At 55.1% G+C, this 19,924-nt stretch overlaps 1 protein-coding gene across 1 annotated transcript; it reads left to right on the top strand.

Annotated features, from left to right (window-relative positions):
* Window positions 1-1,789: 1,789 nt before the first annotated feature.
* On the top strand, window positions 1,790-19,577 carry ABCC2 (ATP binding cassette subfamily C member 2). The gene is made up of 32 exons (XM_068400130.1): window positions 1,790-1,831; window positions 2,402-2,575; window positions 3,057-3,182; window positions 4,252-4,386; window positions 4,799-4,921; window positions 5,267-5,322; window positions 5,572-5,803; window positions 6,426-6,604; window positions 7,187-7,364; window positions 7,867-8,121; window positions 8,608-8,673; window positions 9,190-9,327; window positions 9,581-9,727; window positions 10,027-10,111; window positions 10,202-10,268; window positions 10,465-10,591; window positions 10,738-10,914; window positions 11,018-11,185; window positions 11,478-11,664; window positions 12,532-12,664; window positions 13,105-13,210; window positions 13,443-13,662; window positions 14,147-14,301; window positions 15,289-15,444; window positions 15,547-15,746; window positions 16,389-16,515; window positions 16,913-17,014; window positions 17,109-17,252; window positions 17,515-17,673; window positions 17,928-18,094; window positions 18,465-18,659; window positions 19,077-19,577. Exons 1-32 carry the CDS (start codon window positions 1,790-1,792, stop codon window positions 19,204-19,206), a joined length of 4,656 nt encoding a protein of 1,551 aa, XP_068256231.1. The 3' UTR covers window positions 19,207-19,577.
* Window positions 19,578-19,924: the final 347 nt, after the last annotated feature.

Genomic DNA, 19,924 nt, shown 5'->3' with positions numbered 1-19,924 from the left:
TGCAGAAGTTTCTGTCTTGGACCAGATCCTGTGTGAGACAGGCATGAAGCAAGCCTAATTTTGAAAACACGGGTTGTAAGATGGTGAACAACAGATGGGTAAAGGCAGGAGAGTGCGGGGAAATGCTGTGGTATTGTTGGCGAAAGAGATCTTACCACGTTGATTAGCTTGGTCCCAGTGAACATTTTCTGGATATTGTAGTGAAGGCAGCTTTATGGAAGGACCTGAAGGACAGTGAGGTGACTTTGTGGTATTTTTGGAGGAGCATGTCCCAGGTGTGAGGGTGTGCTTGTTTTGAACATTAAAGATGGCTGGCATCCTGTGCTGAGCAAAGCACTTCAGCTGTGAATGCGAGACCAAAGATGGGGTGAGGATGGGCTGTGACATGTACTGAATACAGAGACAAGCGACGGGACAGAGCATTATGTAGGAAGGTGCCACGAGCAAGTGCTCCCCTTGGCAGCAGCACTCCAGGTGGGTACGAGCAAGGCCAGAGGACACCTGTGCCAGCGAGCAGAAAGAAGAATCACGTCAGCACTCTGGATGGAGAAGGGCTAAGGGAGTGACCGCTCCACTCATGTATTTCTTATCCATTGCATCAGATTGCTGCTCTCATCAGCAGTGTCTTGCTTCTAGCCTGGAGGACCTAGCACTAGGGGTAGCTTTATTTACAAAAACAAGTGAATTTCATCAGATAGATAAGACAATAATAATTAACCAATGAGTTGGACATTGAACCTTCCTCTGCTATTGATGATAGAGGGGTTGTTCCTGGGCAATTACTCATTGTATCACCCTTGACTTCTGAGCTATCTACTAACTCCATGAACAATGAGGCAGCAGAATCCTTGCACTCATGCTACCTTCCCCTTATACCTGCTGCACCCCAAGAGTCATGCATGATAAAGCAAATTCAGTTCCAGCCTTAGAGTAGCACCATCCCTACCTGCCCCCACACCTTCGTCTTTCTAAGCAGCAGGGTGATGACTTAGTGGCAGTCATCCTCCTCGAGCATGGTCCTCTGTGTCTCAGATGTTGGGGTTTGCCTTAGAATGAAGATTCAAAGTCTCTTTTGGGTTTTGTGGCCGGCCAGCTGCTGTAACATGCAGACAAGACAGAGATGTGGGAAAGGGAGAAGCAAAAGGAAGAGCTGGGAAAGTCTCCAGGCTGTGCAGGCCAGAAGTTTGTAAAAGGAACCTGGATCCTGGGGTCTCAGAAAGACTACCTCAGCGTGTGGTCAGCTTAGCTGCCAAATGCAAGTTCCCAGGCCTGGAGCACTGCTGGTGTCCTGCGCCTCCTTGCTACGTGGTCCATGAGAAAGAGGGTACTGTCTTCTTTGGCTCCTGAGGGACCAGCCTTTGCCAGACTTTTTGGCAGCATTCAGCAGGCTTGTTCTGCCAGGAAAGATCTGTTGCACCAAAGTAGGTTGTCTTTAGCGGGTCCATACAAGCTTGTCTCGGTGTGCACCGGTGAAGGCTGTGGTTTCTGAGCGATGGCTGTGGTGTCCTGCAGTGACTGTGACAGCAGCTTCCCTGCATCTCCCCTTTCATCTCTTGGGCCTTCCTCCCTTCCCCAGAGCCTGTGCAGTTTCAAAAGCCCCTTTGGTCACTGCTTTCGTCTGTGGTGTTGTGCAACAGCACCCAAGTTAACAATTAACTGCGTGTCATCAGGGATTTTGTCCCAACACCACCTGAGGGTGTGTGGGGACTTTTGTCCCAACCATCCACCCAGGACACTCACAGCCAGTCAGAGCGAGGGGAAGGAGCCGCTGTCCCTTCTTGCCTGAGCCATGTCGGGAGCCCTGGAGGAGTTCTGCGGCTCTGTCTTTTGGGTGAGTGGCTGCATCATCCCCACCACCCGTTCTTGGGGTAGACGCTCAGTGGAAGGGGAGAACAGTAGATCCTAAGGCTCACAGCGTGTTCATCCAGTGGGATCCAACTGCCAGCAGTCGGACGAGGTTCTGTTATTTATCCAGGGCTGCTGTGGCACTGAGCGCCGTGTGCTGCCTTGGTGGTATCCACAAGACAACGATGTAAAAGATAGTTCCCTGAGTGAGCCCTGTCCTGTTTTAGCCCCTCAGCCCAGCTGGGAACAGAGGACACCCTGCATGGACCTCTCAGGGAACAATTTGGGTCCAGCCGCTGCAGCTGGCTTGCCTCCAGCAAGGGGTGGTTGTGGGGAGGCCCTCCCAGGTTCAGGCAGGTAGATGGGTAGGGGGATGTCACCTGGGACCTTGGGTGAGCACTGCAATGCTCAGCCAGGAAGGTGGGTGTTGAGGAGGGGGGTGCGATGGGGTGGAGCAGGGTGGACAGGAGCTATAGGAGTGCTGGCTCTTTTGCTGGGAGCCAGGTGAGGTCGAGCCATCCCAAGTGACTTGGCTGTCTGTCCTTGCTGTCCCCAGAATGCCTCCTACCTTGCTCGTCTGGATGCAGACCTGCCCGTGTGCTTCCAGCAGACTGTGCTGGTCTGGGTGCCCCTTGGCTTCTTCTGGATTTTGGCTCCATGGCAGCTCCTGCCCATGTGCAAATCCAGAGCCAAGAAATCATCTGTGACCAAACTCTACATCATCAAACAGGTAGAGTGGGGCTGAGAGGGCACAGAGGGCAGGCTGGAGTGGCGTCGGCTGGAGGGGTGGTGAATGGAAAGCCTCTGGGCTGGAGTCAGGTGTGGGAGGGAGAATTGGGAAGTGTAGGAGAGAAGGAGCAATGGGCTAGGGCACCATCTGGGACAGAAATGTAAAGGTGAGCCCAGGACGTATCTGGGAGAGAGGGAATAACAGGGCTGGGGTGCACTGTGAAGGAGGGCTGAGGTGTGTACTGGGACCTCTCATCTTATGGGTTGTTATCCTCTAAGCTTAAAATGATGGCAGTGCTCGGGTGGAAGTGCTGCAGCTTTACAGGGCCCTAGAGAGCTCTCCCAGGCCAGGTTTGGGTTGGAAAGGCTGTAATGGGGTATGGGACACAGTGCTTTTATACTCAGCTGTGTTGTCTCCCAGTGGTTCCCAGTGCCCACAATGGGCTGGGTCTCCCCTCACGGCTGCTCCCTTCTTCCCGCAGGTGCTGGCTACCTTGCTGGTGCTGGCAGCAGTGGCAGAGCTGGCCCTGGCATTTGTAGAGGACACAGAGCAGGACCCCCTGCCAGCTGTCCAGTACACAAACCCCAGCCTGTACATCGCCACCGGGGTAAGGGATTCGCTGGTAAATGTGCTGTGTGTCACCAAAGAGACAGGGTATGAGACCATGGGGCCAAGCAGCAGAAAACTTCCCGTAGCCCAGGCATCAGCTGGAAGCTGTGTCCATGAGGGAAGCATAGCCTAAAAGATGTGTAGAGACCAGCCCTGAACATGTGTGGGTGCTGCACAAGGGCGACAGGTTGAGGGCGAGTGTCTGGTTGTACGGTGCTCCCTCCTTTTATCCTTAAAACTGGGATAGATGCTATGCCTGTCGGCGTGGCTGAGCTTTCTGGCAGAAGCCTTAGTAGCAGCAGTGTGGGCTTCACAGGACTGATTGCACAGTGTGAACATCAGACCATGGCTTGCTGCTCTGATGTCTCACAGCTTCCCGTGAGTTGCTGCTCAGTTTTGTGCGAAGAGTTGGGAAGTGGCACAGGAAACCCAGGCAGAGGAGAGCTGAGGATGTAGGAGCTGTTAGCTTGATGGAATATGTGCATGGAAGTTGCAGATACCTTGTGTGAGATGTGGGATATTCTAACAGTCTTAACAAAGCCAAAACGCTCAGGAGCTATGCTTAAAAGCAAAAGTGACACCTGTGTTCACTATCCTTCGTATTTTGTTGTGCCATTTAGTTTCATGTGCAGAGTTCACGTGAGATTATAAGGCAAGGGGACTGTCCAGCGAGGCTGCGCTGCCGGGACTCTGATCTGGCTTTAGTTTCAGGACTGGAGGCAATATGCAGGAGACAGGGTGTGACTGCTCACAGCTGAGCATGTCTGAGAATTTGGGGTAAGAACAGCTAAAAAGAGAAACAGTGTCCTGCTGTAACATCAGGGTGCCTTCAGACCTTGTTTTTTCTATGAGGAGCCTGATCTTACGTCTTTCTGAAAGAAACCTTTGCCCCATTCAATTAACTCTGAAGCTTATGTAGGGCTAGCAGTGAGCTCAGGCACTGGGAACTCGGTGCCTTCAAGGCATGTGCTGGCATCCCAGGACACATGCTCCAAAGGCACGTGTTTAGAGCCCAGACCTAGTCCTGCAGCCCTACCTGAACCTATGACTGATTTTCCTTCCCCCAGCTCCTGGTCCTGCTGATCCATGATGCGCGACGCTTCTGCTTGTGCAGAGACTCGGGGATACTTTTCTGCTTCTGGACACTGTCCCTGCTCTGTGGGATATTGCCATTCCAGTCGCTCGTCCGGAGAGCCCTGCAGGTTGGGGTTGTCAGGAAGCTCTGCGTTTCCCCATGGTCTTGTTCTGTCCCCAAAGAAAGTCCTTTCAGACTTCACCTCTTGACAAACTCTCAGTGGTATCGCTGAGGTCCCACCTGCCCTAGGGACCTTGGGGAACCAGAAGAGACCTGAGAAGGAATTGCTCTTTGAATTCACCCTGTCTTTTTGGGGAGGCATAAGCTCTCCAGGACCAGTTTTTCCCCTTATAGATTTATGGGAGGAGGTCAGGGAGAAGCAGGGAGGGGTGGCAAAGGGAAGCTGAGCCAGCAGCGAGTTTTGCACTGCCTCGTTGGGCCCAGCCTTGTTCACTGTCCTGGGGATGGATCTTGTCTCTGAATGCCAGGTGGCCTTGAGACAAGCCCAAACAGTCACCCTGGGCTCTCAATTCCTGCAGGCACCAATCTCTGATGTGCCACGGTTTGTCCTTTTCTTCATCTCCTACGGGCTCCAGCTGCTGCTCTTCCTTGTCTCAAGTTTCTCAGATGTCGCCCCAGAAACAAAGGAAATCGCAAAGAAGGTGCGAGGTCCACGCGGGAGCGGGCTCGGGGTACCATACCTGGCTGGAATTGCGCAGAGCAGAGTGGGCTCCATGCAGAGACTCTTCCTGGCCCCTGTGGGAGGGAAGACCTGGGGGCTGCAGCAAAGGGGCACAGCGAGAGCTGGAGCCTGCAGCCTGAGGCATCTGCATGTGTATCCAAGGTGGGGCTGCTTCTGGCTGCAAAATGGGGCTCCTGGGGCTGGAGCTGGCACAGTTTGAAACTGGGGTTCCTTAATTAATGGCTGGGGGTGCTGAGTCAACTCTTGTCAACACCATCCCTCAGCACCCGCGATCTCTTGGTACCTACTTTGCTTTGTACCGTAGAACCCAGAGGTGACAGCCTCCTTCCTGAGCTCCATCACCTTTGAATGGTATACCAGGTGAGCAGGGCTCCATGGGAGGTTGGGCTGGTGAAATGCAGGGGCGCTTTAGGGCTGGTCCAGCCCTGTTTGGGGGAGCCTGCAGCACAGGCTGCTTGGAGTTAGCCTTGAGAGGCACCACATTCGGTGCAGTCTGTGCAGCCTGAGCTCAGGGCCAGGCTGGGTGTGAAGGCTCTGCATTTGCAGCAAGGACTCTCCAACACGTGTAGTGCAGGACACTTGCTGAGGTGAGATTTCTCTGCCCCACAGCACGGTTTTCAAGGGCTATCGCAAGCCCTTGGAGATAGAGGATATCTGGGAATTGAAAAGTAAAGACAAGACGCAGGCTATTTACACTGTTTTGGAGAAGAACATGAAGACTGCCGTGAAGAAGGCCCAAGCAGAACTGGAGAAACGGAAACGCAAGAAAAGACGCCGGGAAGGTGACCCAGACCATGGGAACAACATGAGCAAAGCCCAGAGCCAAGACATCCTGGTGCTGGTAAATCCCTTCACACTCCTGACCTTGCATGGGACTGAGAGATCCAGGCCCAGCCTTAGGGAGTAGGGTTACCTCACCCCCCTGCAGCCCCCTTTGCTGGGTTTTCACCTCTGATTCTGCAGGGCCATGAGCAAGGATGGGGGAACCCATGACGGGGTCTTCCCTGTCCTCGGCAGATCCCCATGTTTTGAGAGACCAAGAAAATCTCCATCTTCCTGCCCTACAGAAGGACAGAAACCACCCTCAAGTCTGCAGTACAAGCAGCTCCCTTATGTCTGTCTTTCGCTACCCCAGATATCTCCCAGCAACAAGGTCAGAGTGAACACCACTCTGTGATCACCCCTGGCCTCTGATTCTTCCTGGTGTGCCTGATTTTTGGCCTGAGGTGTTCAGGCTGGTCTGGGGTTTGCAACAATTGTCTGTCTTTGGCACACAAGAGAGGTGTTAGTACTGGGGGTGTATGACATGAGTGATCAGTGAGAGGGAACATGACAGGAGGTAAAGCTAAGGCTTCATTCTGGATACCTTATCTGGGGGCTGTGGCACTGCCCTGGAAGCATCCTTCCAGGTGCAAGGAGCCTGCACAACCAACTCCTTTGCTTCTGTGTGGGCTTCCTTCTAGGAGGAGAAGCAGCCGAAGAAGAAGAAGGGAGACAAAGGGGACTCTGGGCCTTGCAAGGATTTCCCCAGGGGTTGGTTAGTGAAAACCCTGTGCAAGACCTTCTGGCAGAACCTCCTGCTGTCGGTGGCTTTCAAGCTGGTACATGATGGACTTGTGTTTGTCAGCCCCCAGCTGCTGAAGTGAGTCCTTTCTCTCTGTCCCTCTCCATGCCTTGTCCTGGCTTTGCACCCAGCCCCACCACCTCCCTATGTGCACTGCATCCAACCCCACCATCTCCATATGTGTACCTCCCCCAGCCCCACACCCTGGGGACTTTCTGTGCCCTCACCAGTGGTGTGAGAATGTGTTGGGTTACAGTTTAATGAAGAACTGATCTGAGCTGGCTGCCAGCTCTTACGGGTGATATCTTACTGCCTGGTTCCTACATCCTTTGTTATGCAGTCCTGCTCCCTCCCTGGAGACAGTCCTGGCTCTTCTTTGGGGCCCTTCATGAGGCAGCCCAGCTCAGCCCAGCAGGACCTGCCCTGTTTGTTCTGCAGAGCCGTACAGTCTCTGTGGATGATCTGACACAAATGGCTTGCTGCTGTATGTGAAGTACGGTGTCCCTGGGGTGGGGGTCCCCAGCTTAGTGTCAAGCCAGCTGTCTGGGCAGGGTCCCTGTCACTGTTCTCATGAGGATGCTCTCCCTGCGTTGGTTTGGAGCATCTTGTCTGGGTCTGTCTTGATAGCGTGGGGGTCTCATGGGCCGCTCTGCCCTCCAGGTTGCTGATTGCCTTTGTGTCGGATGAGGAGTCCTTTGCCTGGCAAGGCTACCTGTACGCCATCCTGCTCTTCCTGACGGCACTGATCCAGTCCCTCTGCCTGCAGCAGTACTTCAGCTTGTGCTTCCAACTTGGCATAAACGTGCGTGCGAGTCTCATTGCTGCCATCTACAAGAAGGTTGGTATAGCTCTGTCATCACCCCCATTGTTTTCCTCCAAGCTGGGCTTGGGATACCGGCATCCACTGCCTGCCCCATCAACCTGGGGCAACTGGGATGTATGCTCTTTACTTCCCAGGAAGACACAGGGAGAGCTTGGATTGTGGGACATCCACACAGCGCTGGGGACACTGTGGGTATTAGTTCTGCTTGGGACCTGGGTGCTGCAGCCGTGTGTTTGACAGTTACCAGGGGCTGAGGGAGGTTTCTCTTCAGAGCAGTGCAACACTTAGGGCAGCTGTCACTGGGATTCCTGCACAGCAATGTGTTTCTTTGCCCCCAGCATCCAGTGGCTCCTGGTGTGCAGGCAGTGATGACGGCACCCATGGCCACCAGAGAGGCACCAGGAGCAAACCCAGGAACAGTTTCAGCCTGGTCTGCTAATACCCTGCTCTGCACCATGCTGCTGGCAGCCAGGCTGCTCCCAGACCGGCTTGTGGTGACTGTGCTTTCTCTCTCCAGGCACTCACCATGTCCAGCGCCACCCGCAAAGAGTCCACGGTGGGAGAGACTGTGAATCTGATGTCAGCTGATGCCCAGAGGTTCATGGACACGGCCAACTTTGTTCACCAGCTGTGGTCATCCCCCCTGCAAATTGTCCTGTCCATTGTCTTCCTCTGGGGAGAGCTGGGCCCCTCTGTCCTGGCTGGCATCGCAGTCATGGTGCTGCTCATCCCCATAAATGCATTCCTGGTCGCCAAGGCCAAAACCATCCAGGTCAGTGGTGGGTGCAAGATCCTCCCTGGCCTCCCACTCCTGAGGCCCACTGTTGCTCCCCTCACTCATTTTCCATGTTCCCCTACCATTCCCTGTTATGCTGGGGATCTTTCCCAGCCTAGGAACTTCATCTGACTTGGGCTGGGGGTTTCTCTAGCCTGAGCTGGGGTATCAGCAGCTGAGATGAGCAGGAGGCAGGAGAGACCTGTTCTACCATCATAGCTGAACTTGAACAGGGCTGGGTGCAGCCTTGAGGACTGAAAGTGAGATATTACCAACCATAAAATAAAACTCTAGGTTCTACCTGACAACAGGGTGCTGTTTTTTCACAGGTTGTCCAGAGCCCCAGGGAGAGAAGGTCCAGCTTTGTGGGATGGTTTCTCTGGGCTCTGGAGCCTACCCTTCCCTTCCCTGTGACAACCCAGATGTATTTCCAAGGGTGAGCTGCTGTCTGGTTTAGGTGACCTCTGGCTCTTCTGTTTGTAGGTGAGGAACATGAAGAACAAGGATGAACGCATGAAAATCATGAGTGAAATCCTCAATGGAATCAAGGTGAACAATGGAGTGGAGACACTCCGGGCAGCTGCTGCACCCCTCTTCTTGGTGCGCTGTACCTGGAGGCAGCACACCTGTATAACCCTACAGAACCAGCGTTATAGTCTAGTTTGGGGCCCCTGTGTCTGGGGTAGCCAAGCCTCAGTCTCTGCAATTCCCTTTGCTTCCTCAGCTTTTGAAAAGTTGGCTGGGGAGGAGCTCTGGGTACCTGGACCAAGACTTGGGATCCAAGAGAGGGTTTTCTGGGGGTTTTCTGGATGACCATGGTGGTGAGCAGCCTGCCATGGTGGTAGAGGGGCTGGCAGCGACATGTAAGCCAAGGATGAGGGAGTGGGAATGCTGTGGGGAAGTGCTCTGAGACATGGGGCAGGACAGGAGAGGGGAGATGTGGTGGACAAGCAGGTTTCTGAGCAAGTCAGGAGCTGGAGATGGAGGTGCTGGCCACCAGCAAGCTGAGTGTGGAGGTGGGCATTCCCGTGAGGCCAGCACACTCTCACCCTGCTCATCCCACAGATCTTGAAACTTTTTGCCTGGGAGCCTTCATTTGAGAAGCGAGTCAATGAGATCCGGGCACGCGAGCTCAAGGACTTGGTGAACTTCAGTTACCTGCAGTCAATCTCTATCTTCGTGTTCACGTGTGCCCCCTTCCTGGTGAGTGCCAGTGGGTCTGGGGAGGGCTGCACCATCCTCAGAGGATGGGGACGGAAAAAGTATAGTGCTGGCTGCTAGCAGGAGAGCCATGGTTGGAAAGGGGTCCCATCAGAGTGCTGAGACAGGGCCCAAAGGAGAAGGGAAGCAGGAGGGGAACAGGTCCCCAGCAGGAAGGCTGAGACCTTAGGGGAGCACGAGGGGCTGGGCTGAACACAACCACACTGATGGTGACTTTCCCCGCTATCTCTCCTAGGTCTCCTTGGCCAGCTTTGCCGTCTACGTGCTGGTGGATGAGAACAACATCCTGGATGCACAGAAGGCCTTTACTGCCATCTCCCTTTTCAACGTGTTGCGCTTCCCCATGGCCATGCTGCCCTTGGTCCTCTCTTCCCTGGTGCAGGTCAGCCCTCACATAGGGCAGAGGGTGCAGGGGGATCTCATGATACCTCAGCCCAAACCACCACATGGGGCACAGGTGTGTGATGGACCTCGGTCTTGGATGCCCAGGGGTCAGTGCACAGGACTCTGCTGGCAGCGGGGTGGGACAGGACTCACATACGTGAACAGGCTTGGGGCTCAGAAATTGGGGCTGGTGCTTGAGTGGGGGCTGTGTGTACGGGGTGCTCTGCTTACGGGGCTCCTGCCAGCCCACCCAGCTGTGCCCGATGCCCACATGCCATCCTCTTTCTGCCATGGCAGACCAACGTGTCGACTGAGAGGCTGGAGCGCTACCTGGGTGGAGAAGACCTGGACACCTCAGCTATCCACCACAACCCCATTGCAGGTAGGTAAATCTCCCGGTTGGTCCCTGTGGGTCCCAGGCTGGCCCAGCCCTGGGCTTTCCCAGCCCTGAGGGATGGCTCTCTGCTGACAGGCAGTGCTGTGCGTTTCTCGGAGGCCACCTTTGCCTGGGACCAGGATGGCAATGCGGCGATAAGAGAGTGAGTGCTCTGTGCCATGTTGGGGACAGATGAGTGGGGAGAGGGACTCTTTCTATGTTCTTAGTTGGGGATGGCAGTCACCTCTCACAGCACTGCTAGAGGTGAGTGCCCCAGAGACACTGCTCCATGCTGGTCCCATGCAGGAGCTGGTGGGTGACCTGGCAGTGCTGCTTCCTCAGCCCTCATGTCTTTGCAGTGTCACCCTGGACATTGTACCTGGGAGCCTGGTGGCTGTGGTGGGGGCTGTGGGCTCAGGCAAGTCTTCGCTGGTGTCAGCCATGCTCGGGGAGATGGAGAATATCAAGGGACATGTCAACATCCAGGTGAGAGGAGCCGGCTGGCGTGGGGGGCTGTGAGGCTGCCTGGGAGCTCAGCAGGATGATAGCAGGGCAGGACTGGTCCTGGAGTGATGGCTCAGGGCAAGGACAGGCTGCAGGAGATGGCAGTGTTCTTGTGTCTCTCCTTCCAGGGCTCGCTGGCCTATGTCCCCCAGCAGGCCTGGATCCAGAATGCCACCCTGAAAGACAACATCCTTTTTGGGTCAGAACTGGACGAAGCCAGGTATCAGCAGGTCATCAAGGCATGTGCTCTCCTTCCAGACCTGGAACTGCTGCCTGCAGGTGACCAGACAGAGATCGGAGAGAAGGTATCAGCCCTGGACACTATGAGTTTCCCATAGCACCTGCAGCAGAGGACAGAGCTGTTGCCCTGTGCCAGCCCAGGGCTCAGAGAGGTCCCTTCCCTTCCAGGGCATTAACCTGAGCGGGGGCCAGAAGCAGCGAGTCAGCCTGGCCCGGGCAGTGTACAGCAATGCAGACATCTATGTCCTGGATGACCCGTTGTCTGCTGTGGATGCTCACGTTGGCAAGTACCTCTTCGAGCATGTGCTGGGGCCAAAAGGGCTGCTGCAAAAGAAGGTGAGCACCTGTGCCCTCCTCCCCACCACCCGGGCAGGCACTGGCATGGCGTTGACCATCCAGGGAAGGCTGAGGTTGCTTGCTTGGGACAGAGAGGGGTTCTGTGGCTTTCATGTGGGGCTGCAGCAGGCAGGAGAGGCCTCATGGGTCCCCAGAGGGGTGCCCCGTGTCCCCATAGCCAGGTGTTGATAAGCAGAGAGGTCCCCAAGTAGGGGATGGAGAGCCTGCGGGTTCATGGCTGCAGGGCGAGGGGTGCTCTGGTGCTCACTACCCTGCAACTGCTTTGTTGCAGACACGGATCTTGGTGACGCACAGCATCAGTTTCCTGCCCCAGGCTGATAACATCGTGGTGCTGGTGGCAGGAGCAGTGTCTGAGCACGGCTCCTACAACACCCTGCTTGCAAACAAGGGGGCCTTTGCCCAGTTCCTGAACTTGTACGGCAGCCAGAAGGAGGATGCTGCAGAGGAAAATACCACAGGTACTGGGAACACAACAGGGCTGCAGCAGTTAGAGGGGCCGTGCGTGTGTCTCGGGGTTATGAAAACCCCAAGACCTGATCCGTCAGTCTGACCTGTCTCTATCCAGCCCAGGCCCCAGTGGTGGCCTCTGTGAACCCTTCCCAGCTTCTGGCAATCAGCAGCACAAGGACTTTCTGCCTAAGATTTGCATCCAGGCATTGTGTTGAACAGCCAGCAAAGGACCTGTTTAATTTTTTCACTCCTTTTTTAGTTCATTTGTGTTTATGGGTCCCGTAATCTTACGTGGCAACAGGCTCCACACCTTAGTGATGCTGGGGTGAGAAAGGTCCTTTGGTTTATTCCAAACATGTTGTTGGATAACATTTCATCTTTATCATGTCCCTCAGTGCTATGTGGAGGAGTGGTGTCAGGTCAGGTGGATGCTCACCCTGCCTGGGCTCAGCCCGGTTGTCCAGCTGGAGCCTGGCTGTTCCCAGTCTGTCCCCACAGGACCCATCTCCACCTGCTCAAAGAGGTGCTCCTGAATGGGAGTGACATGACCTACCAGATCTTGCACCTACTAAACTAGCACAAATCTCTGCTTGAGGTCCCACCAGTGGTACTGGGATAAGTGAGCAGCAGGGACTGCCTCTGTGCAGGCCTTTGGCCCTACGTCCCCTGTCAGTTCTCCCTCCAGCACAATGGATTTCTTCCTCCCCTTGCTGTACTGGGCTTGCAGCAGGGTTGGAGAAAGTGTGATGTGTGGTGGTAGGACACAGCCTGGGCCTGGGGTGCGGGGTGGAGCTGAGTGCAGCAGAGGTGTGGTTCATGGGATCTGCTCTCTCCTCTGTGCCTGACCCTACCTTCCCTCATCCTTATGCTAGTAGCTGTTGCTTTAGCTGGAGATGAAGAGGAAGGTGATGAAGATGTTGAGCCTTGCATGGAGGAGGGCCCTGATGATGTGGTGACCATGACCCTGAAGCGAGAGGCGAGCATCCGTCGGAGAGAGTACAGTCGCAGGTGGGGATTCGACCTGATCTCTCAGCTCTCCCCCCTGGCCCCTGCACTGCTCCCTTGGAGCTGGGGGCCTGGGGGCTTCACTGGGGGGATTCCTGCTGAGAAGGGGCTGGGAGCCTCCCTATCTGCTCCTACCACCAGCTGGGCTGGGTCAGGAGCATCTGATCTTGCATTTACTCAAGTTAGTGTGTCACAGCCTTACTCTGTGGTCTTCCCTGAAACTTCTGCTGCTGTCTGGTTCTGCTTTTGGGGACAAGGGCTATGATTTCATGGCTGCAAAAGCCTAGGGCTTCCACAGGACTCATTCAAAGCTGCCTCAGTTAGGATGTTATTTCCCAGAGGGGTCCAGCACTGGAGTCCCAATGCAGCATGAAGTTGGACCCCCAGGAGAGAAGGACCCATCCAGCACCCTGTGACTAACAGTGCCCATCACCTCCCTGCAGCCTTAGTGAAAGCAGCACCAATTCCTGGAAGAAGGCCCAGGAGGAGCCCCCCAAGAAGCCAAAGGGCCAGCAACTGATCGAGAAAGAAGCTGTGGAAACTGGCAAGGTGAGGAGGATGGATGGAGTGGGCACTGTGCTGCCCTGGCTCAGTGCTACAAGACCTTGACTGTCTCTCGGAGAAGCTGGTGCCGGTGTTCTGTGGCACAGAACATCTGGGGCTGGTGGGCAAGGTGGTGGAGGGGAGTGCTGTGGGTAGCAAGGTGGGAGTCCCAAGGGTGTTCCGGGTGTCATTGGACACGGTTTGCTGGGCAGCGGTGATTGGCTGAATTGGTCAACAGGTGAAGTTCTCCATGTACCTGCGGTACCTGCGTGCTGTTGGCTTTTGGTATTCTTTCTGGGTTGCCGTGGGCTATGTTGGACAGTACATTGCCTTCGTGGGGACCAACCTGTGGCTCAGCGCCTGGACTGATGATGCACAGCGCTACCTGAACCAGACCTATCCCGTGGAGCAGCGAGACCTGCGGATCGGTGTCTTTGGGGCGCTGGGGGTGTCCCAAGGTGAGTGTGGGAGCACAGGGGATCCTGCTCACCTCAACTGTGTGGTCCAGAAGGGATATGGCTTGCAAGACCTGCAGCCGGCAGTGCAGCAAGGAGCAGGGGACCCACCATTGTGTTCATTTGCCTGCTGCCACCTTCCTTGTGGCTCCTGGCTTACCTGGGCACAGATACCAGTCTGAAGCCAGCATAAATTGCCCCAAGAAGTCTATGTTGCCCCCTTAGGTTGAAGATCAGTGTCCTTATTCAGTTTGGAGATAGTGCTAGGGCCTAAGGCTTTCCAAAAGGCTTAGCGTTCTTCCCCTGTGGTGGAACACAGTTACTGGGGCCTCCCAAGAAGGTGGGATGCAGGACTTCCGGGACTATCATGGTGGCTCGCTGCAGAGCTGCTGGCTTGGAGCTGCTTGATGTGTCCCTTGAGCCAAAGGATGCCTGGGGCCAGTGTCACACATGAGCTGGTGATGATGGCCTTGTGCTCTCCTTGCAGCTCTGTTCTTGCTCTTTGCAACCATCCTGTCTGCTCGTGGTGCCATGCAGGCCTCTCGGGTTATGCATCAGCAACTGCTCAGCAACATCCTGCATGTGCCCATGAGCTTCTTTGACACGACACCGACTGGCCGCATTGTGAACAGATTTGCCAAGGTAAGAGAACAGCCCCAACATGGAGAAGGTGTTTGCTCCAGCAGGTCTGGAGAGCATGGGATGGTGGCATAACCCTGTTGCTGTTCAGCACTGCACAGATGAGCCCTGATTAGTGCCTGGAAGGGACCAGAAGGGCACGATGGATGTGAGGCTGACTGAGGCAAACCACATGCTAGGCTGTACTGGGAGGAGAGTGGCCAGCAGATCACAGCAAGTTGTTATCTCCTCTGCTCAGTGCTAGGGAGGCCACACCTGGATACTGTGTCCTGTTTTGTGACCACCTGGTCAAGAGGGATGTGGAGAAACTAAAGAGGGTCCAGAGTAGATTACCAAGAGAGGCAGGAGCTTAGAGCTCATGTCCCATAATGAGTTGTCCTTCTGGTTATGGACTCTCTGCAAAATATACAGTCTTTGCTGGGTAAATGAGACTCATCAAACAAAGAGAAAATGAGAAAGGAGGGAGAATACAGGCAGGTAGTTTCAAGTGTGCAGCAACTCCACTTCTTCCTTTGGTGACATCTCTTGATTTTTGGGAATAAAAATCTATCTTGAGATCAAGCCTATGGCCTGCTGGGTTTACTCTGAGATGAGAGAGTATGTGGTACCCAGCTAGGAGAGGGATGGTGACCAGCTGGAGACCTGGGTGTACCTGCATGGACCTGGAGTCACCCCTGTCCCTCTTTCTGCCTCAATTCCTGCCCCTGCATCCTGGGTCCAGAAAAAGGTGCAGTTCCCAAAGCTGGTCTGTGCTACAGGAGAAGATTATAGAAAGCTTCTCTGTTAAACCAGCCATTCCCAAGCTAAGAGCTGTGGCCCTAAATGGGGTTGTGACCCTAACACCAATTCAGTGTCATCCAATATTTTTGCAAGTTTCTGGCACTGTGTTACCACATGAGTGTGTAGGAACCCTGTTTGTGTGGAGCCTTTGGGCTTCTCCCTCTCCCTGGGGTCACTGACTGTTTCTCCTCACTTCTTTGTATGCTCCAGGACATCTTCACGATAGATGAGACCATTCCCATGTCCTTCCGCAGCTGGCTCTCCTGTTTCATGGCCATCATTAGCACATTGCTCATGATCTCCCTGGCCACCCCATTCTTCGTTCTCATTATCATTCCCTTGAGCATCTTCTACTATTTTGTGCTGGTGAGTAACCGGGGCTTGAGAGAAGCTTCTGCCCTGCTTAGAGCAGTATCTTTGTCGCTGCTGGGCTTTGTGTTGGTAGCGAAGCTGTGTCTCTCATTTCAGCGCTTCTATGTCTCCACGTCACGCCAGCTGCGACGTCTAGACTCGGTAACTAGGTCTCCCATCTATTCCCACTTCGGTGAGACAGTGTCAGGCATTTCTGTGATCCGGGCCTACGGACACCAAGAACGGTTCCTGCAGCAAAATGAGAGCACCATGGACATCAATCAGAAAAGTGTTTACTCCTGGATAGTCTCAAATAGGTGAGTTTTACTCCTTATGCCACAGCACAGCCTGCAGCGCCTCTGCTCAGGGGCTTCTGGGTCCTGAGGGAGGTCCCTGAGATGATGCAGTCCTCCCTCTTGATCTCAGGACTGAGGGTCTGTGTAGGAACTGGGGGAGCTTGGGATAGGAACACCATCTGTGTGAAGGAGACATTTTAGGGTGATTTTGAGAGCCAGAGTGTGGCCCCCTAGAAGTGTCCAGAGCCTGGGCAGGGTGAGCTGCGCTGTCAAGGGCTGAGATGCTCTTGGTGGGTTCTGGGAAGAGGCTGATGCTCCAGGCCAGGCGGGAGTGCGATGGGGGCAGTATCTGGTGTTGATGTGTTACTGGGTAGATACTTTGGGTGCGTGAGGGTTGTACAGTTGGGGCTCCTCAGATAGACGGCATTACCAGCACAGGAGGTTCTTGTGAGACACAGGGGCTGACAGAAAAAATGAACCTGCTTGCAGAATTGGCTACAAATCATGTGCTGTGTAGGTGCAGGTACCATGTGTACAGAGCTGGGCTCAGGGCTGGGTGTGCAGGGATGCTGGTGGGGTGCTGGTCTCACTGGTGGGCCCTGTGTTGGGTACAGGCAGACACCTCTCTCACTGCTGCCCCTCAGCTGTTCTCTCCCGCTGCAGGTGGCTGGCCATCCGTCTGGAGTTTGTTGGGAGCCTGGTGGTCTTCTTCTCTGCGCTTCTAGCTGTGATTTCAAAGGGCACTTTGGATGGTGGCATCGTGGGACTTTCTATCTCCTCCGCCCTCAACGTGAGTCAGTGAAAGCTTTTTCTTATTCCAGGGCAGGGCTGTTTCTGGGAGCTCTGGGCTGGCTGCAGGATGCTGCCCTGCCTCCAGCTCTGATCCATGGAGAGGGGATTAGCTGGGGTGTCCCATCACCCAGGGAGCTGCTGTGGAGCCAGGGGAGCACACATCCCAGTATGAGGGAAATACTTGCTGCTGTGGGGAGGAGCACGTTCCTGCTGTGGATCAGAGATGCTACAGCAGAGCTTTTGAAGGGCTGGGGAGAAGGGGCTGTGCCTGGGGAGTAAAGAGTTAGGGGCCGGGCCAGGGATGCTCATACCCAGGCTGAGTCACTGAGCTGCGGTGGGAGGTGGTTGTTCCTGGGTGCCACTGAGCTCTGCATCCTCTGAGCTCTGCCACGCAGGTAACCCAGACACTGAACTGGCTGGTGCGGATGTCTTCGGAGCTGGAGACAAACGTAGTGGCTGTGGAGCGGGTACACGAGTACACGAAGGTGAAGAACGAGGTGAGGAGACCAGGGTCCAGGCAAACACCTGCTGCACAGCTTGGTGCTAGCCAGCATCGCAGGATGAAACCCCCTAATGCTCCTGTGTCCCCAGGCTCCATGGGTCCTGGAAAAGCGTCCACCCCGTGGCTGGCCCAGCAAAGGCGAGATCCAGTTCGTTGACTATAAAGTTCGTTACCGACCTGAACTGGAGCTGGTTCTTCAGGGGATCACCTGCAATATTGGGAGCACCGAGAAGGTGAGGACCTCTCTGCGTCTTCCCTCACTACACCCTTTCTGTAGTGACATGGTGTTAAAGTTGTTTCTGTGCTCTTAGCTTTGGTCTGTGGGCTGGGGAGGGGAGGTGGCTCCTGGGGACTTGAGCTGTGGGACAGGGACCAAAAGAGACAGGGAGGTGGTGATTGCAGATGCAGGGCAGGAAGGCCCACCAGACCAAGATGGAGAGCAACTGCCCTGTTTTCTTCAACCCTGTCAGCTGGACTAAATAGCTGCTTCCACAGGTTGGGGTTGTGGGCCGGACTGGGGCTGGAAAATCCTCCCTCACCAACTGCCTCTTCCGGGTGCTGGAGGCCACTGGAGGGAAGATCATCATCGACGAGGTGGATATAGCGACGATCGGCCTCCACGACCTGCGCCAGAACCTCACCATCATCCCCCAGGTGAGCTGATCCCCACCTTTCCATGTCCCACTGCTGCATGGCCCCCCCAGGCTCTTTTCTCTGGGCTACACATCACCCTTAGTGCACCCCTGGGTGCTGCGGGGAGTCCAAGGGCCCATGGGCATGCCATGGTCACCTCCCCTGCCCAGCTGCAGGCAGCGGGGTGCACAGGATGTGGCCAAACTCGGGGGCCTGGAGCCATCGCCCCTGCAGAATGGCCATGGTGTGGCTGAACACGGTGCTGTCCCTGGCAGGACCCCGTGCTCTTCACTGGCACCCTGCGGATGAACCTGGACCCCTTTGACCAGTACACAGATGAGGAGGTCTGGAAGGCCCTTGAGCTGGCCCACCTGAAGACATATGTGCAGGACCTTCCTGAGGGGCTGCTGTACCTTGTGAGCGAGGGAGGGGAGAACCTGAGGTGAGTGGAAGAGAGGAGGCATACCCAGGTCCCCTCCCTTCCCCTGGTCCCAGGGAACAGCCTGGAACAGCAGCCTCCAGCAGAGTGGCTGTCCAGGGACGAGGGCACTGAAGCTTCTCGGAGTGAAGGTGGGAGAAAATGGTCCAGGAGTCAGGGCTGTCGCAGAGCCAGCATGAGCCAGCCCTTCTGTGGTGACCCAGAGAGCGAGATGCTGAGGGACGTGGTGCTCAGGGTGGCAGAGGATCAGCTGGGGCAAGGCCAGGGAGGGCTGGGCAGGCACGGTGCTGGGGTCAGGGCAGTGTGTGGCAGTAGGCTTGCAGAAGCCATGCTGGTGTCTGCCTAGTAACTCATTTTCCCCACCTCATCGCAGTGTTGGGCAGCGGCAGCTCGTGTGCCTGGCCCGGGCCCTTCTCCGCAAAGCCAAGATCCTCATCCTTGATGAAGCAACAGCAGCTGTTGATCTGGAAACTGATCATTTAATCCAGACAACGATCCGGAGCGAGTTTGCTGCCTGCACTGTCCTTACCGTCGCCCACCGCCTCCACACCATCATGGACAGCAACAGGTACTGTGGGGCAAGGGCAATGGGGCTCTGGGCTCCTAGCATGGGGTGAGAGATGGCCAGCAGCAGAAGCAAGGATGCAGCCAGAGGGGCAGGGGTGGATGCAGTGCCTGGGACAGAGCTTCTAGGACAGTAAGAACAGAGGGATGGGAAGGATGGCCATGCAGTAGTTATGCCTTTGTTGGGAGAAACATTTTTTGGGATCCTTCTTTACAGCAACAGGCCATACAGGAGTTGTTGACACCTTATGTGTGTCACCCTGCCAGCACAGGGAGGAGAGCTGTGTGCTCACATCTGTGCTGGCAGGTGAGCCACATAACGTGGCTGTAGGAGTGAGGGTCGTGGGGCTGTAGTGCTGGCGCCAGCACCACTATCAGCTCAGATCCCAGGAGCTCAGGCCTTCTTGTTCCCTGCTGCCAGGGTGATGGTGCTGCAGGCTGGGAGGATTGTGGAATACGACAGCCCTGAAAAGCTGCTCAAGAAGCAGGGCATCTTCTCCGGGATGGCAAAGGACGCCGGCATCACGAATATAGAAACCACCACACTGTAGGTGGAGCGGAGCAGCGTCCGGGGGTGTGTGTGGGCAGCTCCCTCCTGCTGGCACTCACCAAGCAGGCACCAGCATCTCCCAGTAGCTGGGCTGCCCAGGAATTTGTCTCTCTGCAGCTGGGAAACAGAGAGGGAGGCTTCTCTGGCTGTCTGGGAGAGAGGATTTGGACTTGAGTAAGCTGTTAACCTTGCTACCACACCCTGCCTGCTGTGCACACGAGGGTCTGGAGCTGTGTAATTTATTCCAGTTATAGAGGAGAAAGTTTATCTGCCAGGCAGGGAGACCACGGTCCCCTGGGGATCCTAGTTTTAGTACATCACCATGCCAGGGAAACCTAGCTGAGAGATGCTGTAGCACTATGGAATGAAATTTAGTTTAATCTAAAACTGAATGTTATAATTTATTTACTTTTTGTAACTGTTTCTAGTCTTCCAAATAAAAGTTTGACTTTAAGGCATGCTACATAAGGCTCGATTTACCTTTAAACCTGGCTTGTGTTTGGGGGAAGCTGGTAACACAGGTTATGCAGACACAGACGGAGTGGGGAGTCCAAACCGAGTGGCACAGCTATACCCAGGCATGAACACGACTCTGGCAGTGGAGGTGGAGAAGGCAGGGCCTGTCTGCCCTACGGCTACAGCTCCCTGTGATTGTAGTGCAAATAAATTAGGCTGTCCCTGGGACTATTGTAACCACTAGTGGGGAAGATTTTGGGCTG

This window comes from Nyctibius grandis, chromosome 4, assembly GCF_013368605.1.
Source record: "Nyctibius grandis isolate bNycGra1 chromosome 4, bNycGra1.pri, whole genome shotgun sequence".
Classification (NCBI taxonomy): domain Eukaryota; kingdom Metazoa; phylum Chordata; class Aves; order Nyctibiiformes; family Nyctibiidae; genus Nyctibius; species Nyctibius grandis.
The sequence above is the reverse complement of the archived record's forward strand: the minus strand, read 5'-3'. Positions and strand labels throughout refer to the sequence as shown.

Coding starts and splice junctions, on each gene's coding strand:
- ABCC2 (XM_068400130.1), top strand. CDS start 1,790: ATGTCGGGAGCCCTGGAGGAGTTCTGCGGCTCTGTCTTTTGG. Junction 11,186..11,477: donor AAGGGCTGCTGCAAAAGAAG/GTGAGCACCTGT, acceptor GCTTTGTTGCAG/ACACGGATCTTGGTGACGCA. Junction 13,211..13,442: donor AAGCTGTGGAAACTGGCAAG/GTGAGGAGGATG, acceptor ATTGGTCAACAG/GTGAAGTTCTCCATGTACCT.